General features: G+C 38.8%; 1 protein-coding gene across 2 annotated transcripts in view; it reads right to left on the bottom strand.

The window, feature by feature from the left end:
• GPC6 (glypican 6) overlaps nucleotides 1-12,866 on the bottom strand; it is a 718,299-nt gene that overhangs the window by 45,293 nt on the left and 660,140 nt on the right. Inside the window, exon 7 of one of the 2 annotated variants that reach the window (XM_068182446.1) lies at nucleotides 9,572-9,601. The exons of the other annotated variant lie outside the window; for it this stretch is intronic. Coding sequence (XP_068038547.1) covers nucleotides 9,572-9,601 — 30 coding nt within the window. The remainder of the gene's footprint in view (nucleotides 1-9,571; nucleotides 9,602-12,866) is intronic. 2 annotated transcript variants of the gene reach the window in all.

Raw genomic sequence — 12,866 nt, 5'->3', positions numbered from 1 at the left:
AGAGGAGAACACACTTTGTGTTTCCAAGCAAAGGTCTCAAGAGTTTTAGTGTTCCCTGAACCTACACCTGAGCATACAGCCAATTCCCAGAACAAAAATTCCGAGCCATCTCGAGCCTCTTGGCCTGCACGTTCACACATGGAGAAACAGGCTTCTCCCGAATGTCCTCCTCCTCTCTCCAGTGTACCCTTGGTGGAAAATGCAGCACCCTTCTCTGTTGTCATAGTCCATGAAACAAGTTTTGCTCCCCACACTGGCCCATGAAAATCATATTGCTTTTCTCCTTCACAAATGACCCCCCTGGCATAGACAGGTACTGTAAAAGAAAAACAGGCAGGTTCCTTCAGGTTATAAATGGTGGCATATGAAAGATGTCTAGGACAATTTGATTTTCTTTTGCTGGTTCCCCCCTTGAAGACTGAGTGGAGAAGACAAATAGCTGTGACTGAGTAAATATGACAGTAGACATATAAGGGATGGAGCAAACCATATGGAATATCAGAACCTTATTTAAATAAACATACTTTCTGAACCAGAAAAGTATTTGAATATTATGAATAGAAATTTAAAACACTTCTTGCTGTGCCTCATAACCCCATTTTCCACTGTAATTCATTTATACCAACATATTATGCCTAAAATTTCTATCTGACAGACCCTTGCACCCTTGCCCTATTTAGCTCTAGCTGAACATCAATCTGACTTTTAATAGATGCCTAAATATCCATAGTTTGGAGTCTTTGCTCCATCTGGTTTCTGATAACAGGCAAAGCTTGATTAACTTATCCTGATAGGTTACTATGGCAACTTCCACCACTGCAGCAAGAATTAACAGGTATGTTCTTATCATTGCTCTTTTCCCCCAACTATGCAATTTAATCCATTAAAATTAACTGGTGAATTGTGCAAATGAAGTCTGAGCCTTGGACTCCTTGATGGAAATTAGTCATTGGTCTGGATCATAGTGTGATGGTCTGGATCATAGTGTGAGTATTACTTTCTTTGTTAGAAAACCCTTCAGCAAGCCAACAGCTAGAGGAGTAAGGTGTCAAAAATCAGATAATATTGCATTCAGAAGTGCAATAAATCCTAAAGAGAACCTTAATGTTAGTCCTGTTATGTGTCACTACTAATAGTTGTGATACTACTAATATGTGTCACCACTAATAGTGGAAAAGGACAAAATATTCCCTAAAGGAACTGGGAAAACAAATTCAGAGGTTCTAACCATCAGACACTCTAGTGTTTCAAATGGGGAAAAAAATATTGAGGTGTGCATGTAAATTCAGTTTTGTGATCACCATGCAGCATCAGAGCTCTTCATGAAAGCCTGATAAGTTCACTTGCTTTTTGTTGGAGAGTTTCCAGAGTGTGTGTGGGCTCTTTTCTGGATGCAAAGTTCAGCAACTGGCTTGTGTCCTTAGCATGCACGGAGTACCTCTAGAGTATAGCTCATATTCTGTAGTGAGAGTCTGGCTTTGGTCACCCAGGTCTAGGAGGCCAGAGTTAAATTTTGGGTGGTTATAAGACATAAATATCTTGCTCAGATCTTCCTTTTACAATGATGTCCTTCTAATTTCTGTTTTCTCGCTGATGAAGTGAATGGCTGAGAGCAGAGAGAGTGTTATAGTATGGGAATGAGTGGCCTTGAAGTGATTATGGTGCCTTTGCCATGGGGACGCATTAAGGAACAAATAACATTGAAGAATATGTCCCTATAGATCACTAACTATTTTCTAGATTTCTGAAACCGTGTTTGCCAGCCATATTATTTCACATTTTAGCACAGAAATAAATCAACATTACAACCTGTGGAAAATAGGATTTCTTAAAGTACTTCCACAACTAGCCTGAGAATTCCAGGGGTTTTGTCCCAGAACATTACCAAGTCAATTTTCAGCTAGTCACATTCCCAAGTGAGCTGCATGCTTTACAGGCAGTACTTTTTCTCCAATCCATCTTTCCCCTTTATGTCTATATCTGGCTGATTTCATGATAAAAGAGATTTTTAAGGGATCTGGTTTTGCCACATTGATTTTTATCAAGCAAGGGGTGACTTGATAAAAGTGTGATGAATCTAGGCCTCTCTCTGCAGACAGAAAAGAGCTGAGTTATCCATTTTCCATTTAACAATGAAGGTCTTTACCTAGGAGAACTAAAGTAGGACTGAGAATAGGAATCTGGATGGGATTGAGACAGGTGCTGTCCTCTTTTCTTTTCCAGCTATTTAAGCATTATAATCTGGGAGACATGGGTTGCAGTTAAAAACAGTTATGGTTTTCCAGTCCCACCACTACATGTGAAAATGCTCTGTACCTGACAAAGAGGAGGATATTCCCAGTCTCTGGGAGTCTTGCACCCTGGACAGTATTCCATCTCTACTGCTCTGCACTTGGAGGTGTAATCTGAATTGCCTGAGCATAAATGGCAAGGGGAAGACTATGTAAACTTTCTCCTCTTTCTCTTGTGAGGCAAACAGGTTACAATTCAGATTTTAACTTGGGTATTAGGAATATCACGCTTTACAGGAACAGCTGATTTGTTTTTCTGGATGACTCCATTCCCATAGTGCAAGGAAATGGCTAGAAAAACATACAGAGGCAATGAGCAATGACTGGGAATCCTGCATCTTTGATTTCAGAAGAAAAGGTCTGAAAGATAGAGCTCATTAAGGTGCTCAAGACAGGAACTGAGTTTTAGTATGTGTTCAATGCTGAGCACAGTGTGACTCCTTGTTGCCAAACCAAATCAAGTAGAAATACCATCAAGCTGTATGATAGTAATTTCCTAGTCTATCCAGACCACGAGCTCCAGAAAGAAGAATCTGTGAATTAAATTAATCTCACATGATGTCAGAGTTCTTGTCTGAGCTACAAACTCTTCTTCTGCAGACAATGGTGAGAAGCAGGAACTGAAGAGTACAAGTGCTACTTAATTTAACAAAGATTTTTAAAGTAGCTCAGATCAACTGTGCCTTGAAAGTGCCTATTTCTCTCAGCTGACACCAAAGGATACATCATCTGTCTGGCTCTGGGATAGGATACTCTCACTTGGTCAGCTGGATTTTGTCTGAATGAGGGAATAAGAGTTGAAAAGATTTTAATATAAAAAATATTTCTAATAGTATAAATGTTCCCCTATTTTTAATGTAAAATTTATTTATAATATTATAAATGTTCTCTGATTTTTAAGCCCATTAGCATTCATTGTGAGATCAGAGAAAAGGAAGTTTCTCAGAGATTCATTTTATTATGCAGTAATTTTTTTTCCTCTGAATGACTGATGCTTTTTTCAGCAGAAGAAATACATTACTCAAATTCCTGTTATTTCTCCATATATATCATACTTTAATATAGGAGCACTGCAGGTACCTTATATTAAAAACACAATGCACTTTAAGCAATTAGCTTTTTACTTTACTTTCTCTAGCAGTTACTTAGGTAACACAGTTATTATTATGTACTGGATATTTTTATGGCTATGAATGTTTCAAGAGAAAAACAACTTTAATTCTGGCCTGTTTTCATTTGGGTTTCTACATAGTGTTTATGCTGTCCAAATATATAATAGGAAAGGAAAAGTCTCAGCACTTTAAAGCAAAGGCAATTATCCTAGGGACTGTTAAGAGCTGGTTGAGTATCAGCAGCGTGGTTTGCTCCCATACAAATGAACAGTAATGTCAGCTGTCCATCAGGTTCTGGCAGTGCATTAGACTTGCCTGAATTTAAATCTATCAATGTGGGTGTTGACATGTCAGCTGGGTGTCTAAGAACCCACCACAGATGGTGGAGACCTGGAGGGAGGTTCATCTGCCTGCAGACAGATATCCACTGCTTTGGAAACCTTCCCTTTTCCAGAACAGATGTCAAATAGGTCCTGCACCATACCCGAGATCCTCATGTGAAGTCTCTCTGTGGAAAGGCTGTGACCTCTTAGTCAGTGCTATCTAGACAGCTATTCAAGTTGCCAGCTGTCTCATTTTGGTGTAATTTAAGACCTTATTAGTAGCTCCTAGCTCTCTCATTCACTATAGATACAAATGAATTTAATGCCACATTGGAGTCCTCTAAAGCATCCAGAAGATGGAAGAACTTCTGTAAGGCACAGAAGTTCTTCCATCTCTTAGCTCTTTGCAGATGCCTAGACAGTTCAGGGCATGTCAGTTATCATGACACTTGTGTTTCAGCCAAAGATTTCTGTCTGTTACTGGCCCCCTTGACTTGCTCTCCACTGCTACCTTTAACAATGGTTAACAAATCCAGCTCCACAGAGCACCTGTATTAGACACACTGAATCAGACAGAATGAATTCCATTTCTTTTGTACCAGAAATGACATTTACATGACATACATTCATTACAGAAGCAGCAAGACCCAAGAAAACCAGAAAGACATGTACATGATGGTAATTTACGATTGCTGCCACCAGATCACAAAGCCACTGGAACATGGTGAAATTGTGAGCTTGTACTCAGTCCCCAGTTGACTACATCTAAGTCCTTAATTCTAACAATCTTAGTCACTTTTACTTTGGTAGGCCTGTTTGGATAGAAGTCAGGTATTGACTGCTCAGAAGGAGTTAGATTAACTCAGCTCTAGCCCTCTCAAACCTAAATATCTTGTCAAGCCTGAAGTTCTTCATAGCTGATGGAGGAACATTGGCACTTCCACAGAACTATTAATGCAATCTCTGGCAGATATCTACATTAGACTGGGAATGCCCTCTGAAAATGCCTATTTTCTTAACCAGCTGTGCAAGGAGTCTTTACTACTCAATCTTAATCCTGTAGGTGGAGTTCTCTGTTACTGTGTACCTCAGTACTTGGCAGAGTCCAGAATGGGATCCGTTGAAGTGTCTTGCAGGTATTCTCCCATTTTCCATGTTGACTAAATATCTGAATTGATAATATGCTAGCTACTAATTTTGCCCTTATGTGGACCTGTGAGGTTGCTAGGGTCTACACCCAGACCTAGGATCCAGAAAATGTTGGGTTTGCTCAGAGATGCAGTCTTAGGCTTGTCCTCTGTTAAGGATAGATACAATTTGATGTGATGGATCTATGCTTTTCCCTTCCCCAGTATTATGAATCATCTTGGTTTTCCCATCAAACATCTGTAACTATCCACTCAAGATTTATTGCTTACATGCAGCTCTGCATTTTAGAAGAATTCTGTATTGCTATCCCAACAATCTAGATTGATACATTGATATGAAAATATTGAAGGATGATAAGAGCAGAAAAAAAAAAAAACAGGAAATCTTTCCTAATGTAAAATGTTCAGTTTTGACTAAAGAAGGGTCACAAAAGAATCATCACTTGTAATGAAGATAAACCTTCTTATTTCTTGTATTTTACTTCTCTTTAGCCACTGTAATACACATAAAAGTCCATAAAGTGGCATTTTCTGTCTATTACAATCAACGGAAAACATATGAGATGTTTAGTTTGGGAAATCAGTTTCAGTCTGCTGTAACCTAATATTTGTTCTAAGTGGAGTCCAGCACTGCACACTCCTGTTACGAGTTCAAAACATATCCATGTGCTGCAGTCTAACAAAATAAAATAAACTGGAAAGGCTGGAGAAAACTAATTGCCAGCAAAACATAAAATATGTTTTTCTTTGGAGAGTGAGATTCACTATTCGCAACTAATTTAGAAATTACCAAAGTTTTAATTTCTCTTTTGGCATCTACACTTGTATACAACTGACTTTGTTGTGGAAAGACATTTTATGTTCTTTTGTCACTTGCACAAAAAAGGACCCTCTAATTCTCTAGTGGTAGATGAACAGATGATATATCATAAATCCATTTTTGATGAAAACTTAGAACTGGTTGGCTGCACTCATCTTAACAATGCAAGAATTCATCGCAGTTTAGCACCTTCCAGACAGGCAGGCAGCTGTTGCTGTAAGTGTCATATTACATAGAAGCATCTAAACGAGCATGGTTTATGTACTGCAAATGGGGACACAAGCCCTGCCACTAATTTTTAAACCATATTGTTTTTCCTAATATGATAGTGAAACACTAAATGCAGAAGATGCATATATAGTTAATATCCTTCTTTATCATGAACATGAACATTAATAATTGATTTTTTCTTTTGCACATATTCATGCACAGACACATGAAATGAAATGTGATCTGTCTTCCAGCTGAAAGAGCAATGTGAATTTCCTGCTCAGATTAATCTTCCAGAGGCTGGTAATATAAACTTTCTGTATATTGGAAAAAAACCCTAGTCTTTATTGAGTAGATGCTAAAACATCAAATGGAAGGAAGTATATTTTAATCCAGATTTACAAGGTGAAATTTCCATTGAATAGAAGGTGTGCAGCCTTCAAATTGGCAATTTTTGTTTGAGTCTAGCTATCCTTCTAGGTACCTGACGATACCATGGCAATGACTATGATTAGTAGTATGATAAGAACTATGTATCAATATATCTTATAGACCAAAATCTCCTTTGTGCATGTCTGATTCATAGAGCCTAGCTCCAACCGCAAGAATTATGGCTACATTTAGACATCTACTGGATGTCTAAACTGGATCTCTGAATTAATCACCCAGATTCTATTTATGCTCAGTGGGTAGAAGGGGTTAACTGTGAGTCCTATCTTCTCTAAATCAGTATTTTAAGCAAGCTCTGGAGGTGCTATCCCCATTTATTAGTAAAGGAATGAAGTGATAGCTCAGACTTTGATTGTAACACTAGAAACATGAAAAGCTAGGATAAATAAATCCCACCTCATGTTTATCTGGTTTGATAGGGCACAGATGTGCAAACTTTAGCCTAGATATCTTACTTTTCTTTACCCTAACAGCCAAGTTCATTAATCACATAATTTTTGAATGTACACCAAGTGAGGCCCCATAACTGTACCATTTCTTCATCTTTCTGTTTGCTGAAAGTCTGGTGATTAGGAGTGGATTCTATCTGCAGCTTTTTTATTCCCCACCTCTCTAACGGTGATCCATAGTATCATTCACACCCCTATGACTTTCCTGGAAATGAGATGATGACTCTCAATGGGTCTTCACACCCATCAGGTAAAGGAAGTTCAACTAGTACTAAAAAGTCAGTTGTAGAAGATGATCAAGTAGGCACCGTGTTCCACAGGACATCATTTTTCAGGCAAGGCAGAAACTGCGTGGCAGTCAAGATTTGTGCATTTTCTTTGACTGCTAATTAATAGAGACATCTGTGGTTCCTGTCACTGTTGGGAGATGGCCTTTCCTTGCCCATGCTAGTCAGGGTCTGAGCAGCAGTCAGACACATTCCACCTGAAGACAGAGGCAACCACTGTAACGAAGCTCTGTCTTAGCAACCACCTCATGAACGTTCGGAATGCAATGCGTTGGATACAGCAGCATGCACAACAATTCACCTGGGGGATGGAATAATATCACCATTTTTAAAAACAGGACTCTGTCAGGTCTGCCAGGAGGGTTCTGACAGCTGCCATCATTCATCCACCTTTGCCACTTGGAACTGGTATTAACCATGAGGGAAAAAATGACTGCACAGACTTAAACTTAGATATTGCTGTGAGACAGAAACTGAGACTAAATGAAACTTGATATTAAGCAAACACTTATTTTGGAGAACCAATCAAAGCCTAAATCTAATGCCAAATGACCACAACAAAGTGGTAAAACACATTTATTAATTTTGCATATTGCGTCCAAACAGCTAATAAAAAACAGGACTCTGTCTAAACATGCAAAACGCAAAGCTGGAGGAGCTGTACAAGTCAGGAATCATCTGCTGATTAACATCACACAGAGTTATCAAATCCAACAGCACAGCATCTAAGGGTTTTGGGGTAGTAGCCTGCGGGAAGCCAGTAGGCTTCTAAAGCACTTGTGCAAGCCTGTCATCTTCAGCCTGAAGAGCGTGACCCAAAACTCCAGAGTTACGATGCATTTTACAGGCTCATTTTTTGTATCTTATCCCATGGCCTCAGTATGCAGAAGATACTTGGAAAATTAATCTCAGAACTTTACACCCTCTAAGACTTATGCCTTCTGGATTTTATTCTAGGGTTTCTTGAGGGAAAACATCTTGAGGCTAAACATCCTATCCCAGGAAAATTGTGCCATGATGGCATATATTTAACAGTTCAAGATTGTGGAGCAAATGGAGTCTAACAAAACTGAAATGAAAACTTCACTTTTAGGAATGCCCTGGAGGATTCTCTGGCCAATTCAGATCAATGTCTGATTTGTCTACAGTCTGTTACTTTTAGTCTTTTATGGTTAAAATGCAAAGCAGATTATATATTTTTTAAGTAATATTTTCTATTTCATGTAGTTTTGGAGCAGTGGGAAAAAGCTGCTCACAACTGGTTTGTTAGGTTACCATCACATTTTTTCTCCGTAACAAAAACCATAGCACAGTGGAATAAAAAAGAGACTAAAAGTACATCAAAATTTATCCCTGAAAAGGGTAGTTTAGGGTATCTTCCTCATGGAAACTGAGACTTTATCTGCTTTTACTTTAAGAAAATCAGAAGGGACTCTAAAAGAACATTTTCCCACAAAGTGTGACACACTATATTTCCCTCCCTGGGGTAAAGAGCATTAAAGGTGTCCTTTCTCAGACGGGGTGCATGCTCATCCACTAATCTATGCAGCCACTGTACTGTGTGTGAATGCAAATCACCCATGAATGCCACGGCCAATTTCTCATTTGCCTGTCTCCATAGGATGCATGTACTTAATGTATTATATGGTTAATAGTGCATCAGCTCCCTGGTGAAAAATCAAGAAAACTTCCGTGTCCTCCTGAAAGAAAATGCGGAATTATTTTATATATGTCCAGCCAGGTCAGGCTGCTGTATGTTCTCGGGAGAAATTCCAGCTGAAGTAAGACAGCGCTGCTGTACAGTGATGTGGTGGATACAGAGGTACTTGGGGCAGCTCAAACACAGGAAGCAGCATGGCTATATCAGCCTGGTGCTCTCTGTAGACTAATCAGTCCTGCTAAGAAGCTGGACTATTTAAGTCCATGCTAAATGCAAATCTGTGCCTTCTCCTTGGGCTGTGCTGAATGAGCTCTGCTGAGGAAGGCTTTTCTGTCTGGAACCAGGGACCTCTAACAGCCACAAAAACTTATGAAGCTGTAAAGCATAAGGAGATTGGGCTGCAAGACAGGGACATTTTTAGGGAGAGAGCCCAGGAAGGCCTGTGAGGTCATTTCCATTGCTCCAGGCACAGGACTCTGAGCTGAATGCTACTACAGTGTCTGCATTGCTTTATATGTCCTTGTGGGGTTTGAGGCTATGGGGATGCTTACACCAGGTTTTAGTTCACTGGAGGAATACATAGCTCCTTTTGAGGCATCATCCTTGAGGTGAGAGAAAAATACTGGAAGGCAGCAGCAGCTCTGGGCACTTGGCAAAATGAAATTAGAATGCAAAATTACAGAAAGAACTGCTAGAATTTTAGCTTACAAGACACACACACAAAGTAAAGATGGTGAAGATGAAACTTAAACAAGCATTTTGCCCATCAAGGTACAAAGACAAATGGGAATGAAGTGAAGAATAAGAATACCAAAGCTTACACCATGTTGCATTGTCCTCCAGATAGTCCTCTGGGAAGCAAGAGGGAAACAGATTCAGGGAACAGAAAAACAAAACAAAACAAAACAAAATAAACCACAGGTTATACCAAACAGGCAACCACAGAGAAGATAACGAGTCTTGATAAGCAGTTGATTTTAAATGAGAAACTTTAGATCATACTCTACAAAAACAGGTGTGTTCAGTAGTTAAAATGGTTTAATTTTTGACAATTTTTAAAATTTACTGATCTTCAGGTGTACTTGCTAGACGCCTGGACTAAGATTGTCACTTTTTGGCATTTTGTAGTAGAGGGATTACGAAAGACTTCTCTGAACTGTTCTAATGTATACTTTAGGAGGAGATGAATTGTGCTTTAGAAATATGTGATCTCAAATCAGTTGCCTAAACCCATGCTTAGGTGACTGAACGAAGGCCTTTATTTCTCTCTGTTAACAGTAAAAATGACAGTCATCTGGACTCAAATTGAGGTAGCTGGTTCTAGGTATCTGCACTATGGATTTCTATACTGATTCAGAAAAGTCCTCATTTTTGCTACTGTTACAGTCAGTATAAGGTGGAATACAGTTATCAAAATGTAGGCAGAGCAAGTCAATTTAGCACCTCTAAGATATTCAATTTACCTTCCAACCAGGTGTCCTGTAACCTTGCTTTCACCTTTGGACATCTTGAAGAGCACAGGCATCTCAAAGAGCATTAGGTGACTATATTTATGTAGCTGACTTGCACATGGTACAACCTGCAGAGAACAGCTGGGGCTCAGTTCTGTTCTCCCACTTGGATGCCTCACAAGGAACATCCTCTAGGGTGGTCTATCCAGACTCCAGATGCCAGTCCAGGGGAGCATAAGCATCTCAAATTACTGATCTATCTTCTACCTCAGTTAGATGACTTAAATACTCCAAGACATTTCAGTCTTGTCTACCAACATGTGGATATTCCAACTGAGTCTTTCATTTCCTAGTTTTTGAGAGATATCTGTGACAGATGGGATGAATCACTCTCCAAAGATGTGTATCTCTCTCCATTTACTTCAGAAAGAGCCTGACTTTTAGGCCTAGTGCTGTGAAGATGTCATTAAATTATCTGAGCCTTGAATTGCTTGAGTTTCTGTCGTATATTCAAGCCAGCTCCCCTCTGCTGCTCTAGAAGTGTACTGGTCTCCTTGAGTCCTCTGCTGGTCCTATATTTCAGATACTCTAAGATGCCTCAGATGGTGCTTTTCATCCATGCTTAGACAAGTCTCTCAAGCTCTACATAACTTCCTAAATAAATCAGATGCTTTAAAACCACATATACCACAGCCTTTGGGGGGTATTCAATTTTTTCCACATTTTTTAGTATTAATTTTGATCTATTTCTAATTTGTTAAGCCTTATTTGTTACAGCTATGACAATAACACAGAGAAATCACTTTCTCTCCTTTTGAAATGGAATAGCTGGATTAATTGCATAAGCTCAGGGAAGGATGAAGGAGCACTTTCTCAGATACCCGAGTGATTTCAGCATAGGCTTCTTATGAGGGCTGCTTTGTGCAACATACCTGATAAAATATGCCCAACTGAATTAAGCTTATAAGTGGGGATATGAGCAGGACCAAAACAGAATTTGGTTCAGATATGCTGCATGTTTGTATAACATTGAGATGCAGAGGAAATATTTTCTAAACTTGGTTTATTCTACTGTCAAAGACAGATAAAAGCAGAATGGTTTGTCACTTCTTTTGAGGTTTTTGCAACTGTATGTCTGGACTTTGTGGTGACAGTTTAAAGTCAGTGTTCCATGAATACAAACTCCAGAATAGACTTCTAAAAGCAATAATATAACACTGAAGAGTCTTCTGAATCGCAAGAAAAGACTTGTTTCTTATATCCATAATAATCAAAATGGTCTTTAATGTTTGAAAATACCAATTAAATACTAATATGGCAGTGTATTTATATGAAGTAAGCAACAGAAAATGATCAGTGTGTAGACAAGAAAACTGCCGTGCATATTGCACCCTGTTAATAATGCAAGGGTTAGGAGTATCCAAATGAAGCTGGTCCTCTAAGCTCTGGCAATAGTTAATGAAGAGAGAAACGTCATTCAGGGAATGATTCAGCACATGGAAAGCTGAGGTTCTAACACAGGTTAAATGATGTTTCTGTGAGGCAGGAGTGTAGCATTTATAGCCTTCCGGATAAAATTACCCAAGATGGTGTAAGATGCAGGCAGTGACCTTTCCCAAGAGCTGCTGAGGGATTACAGCTCTGAAATAAGGCCGTCTGCTCTAATCCACATAAACTACCTTTCCTAGCTCCACTGAGATCAGCAGCCATCTCTGAACTGAGAGATGGTTGGTCTCAGCCCAGAAGGAGACAACACATTCATCACTGCCATTTGAAGATGGATTTGATGCCAACACTCATCATTAACAGACCATAAATAGCAATTATTTTACATACTGTCACGCTATTCTTTTAAAAGTTTTAAAGTTCTTTAAAAAGTTTTCTATGTCTTCTGATGTTTACATATTCCTACTAGAGTTCTCACGCACTGTTCATGAAAATAATGATTGTTTTACATTCTTCTTTGTAGGAGGAGAGAATTGATAGACTGTTAGTTTGAGCAGTGTGGTTAAAGAGGTAGCAATTTCTTCTTCCAATCCACTTTTAAAATTCTATATATTGCGAGGTCAGAAATAAAACTTCCTCTTTTCCTCTTTTTAGATCCTAGTGTAAGTATGCGAGTTATTTCGTGTCGTAGTACAACATACCATCAGTAAGAACAGGAAATAGGAATTTGATTTGAAGATTTTTTTAATTAACAGCAGTAATACTAAACTCCTTGTTTTGTTTCCTGAAATAATGCATGAAAAAGACTAGTTAAATCATATGGAGATATGTTCCCCTTTCTAGAGGTCTAGAAGTCATAAAGAATGATCTGCATTGGCAACTTTGATTAGTTTCAGCCTTTAAAGGCTGGCAGCATAGGAAATATCTCTGCTTCATTCAGTGTGCTGCTCAGTATTTTACAAGTTACTGTTTTAAGAAGGATATTAATGTGTTCAGGAGTATTATGTCAATATGTAACGCAACTTAAACCTTCCTTTTTCATTACAAAAATGCTTGAACTGTTCTTACATAATCAGATTAATCCAAGCTGAGCTGTGCTTCCAGCCCCTTCCTTTTTATGTTCTTCATCCTATTTCACAACCTTTAGATGTTCACAACCTTTAGATTTGACAAAGTGTGATTAAAACCTAAAGGATTTGGTGACCTTTCACTTCACCTT

This window comes from Anomalospiza imberbis, chromosome 2 (assembly GCF_031753505.1).
Source record: "Anomalospiza imberbis isolate Cuckoo-Finch-1a 21T00152 chromosome 2, ASM3175350v1, whole genome shotgun sequence".
In the NCBI taxonomy this organism is placed as follows: Eukaryota; Metazoa; Chordata; class Aves; order Passeriformes; family Viduidae; genus Anomalospiza; species Anomalospiza imberbis.
The sequence above is the reverse complement of the archived record's forward strand: the minus strand, read 5'-3'. Positions and strand labels throughout refer to the sequence as shown.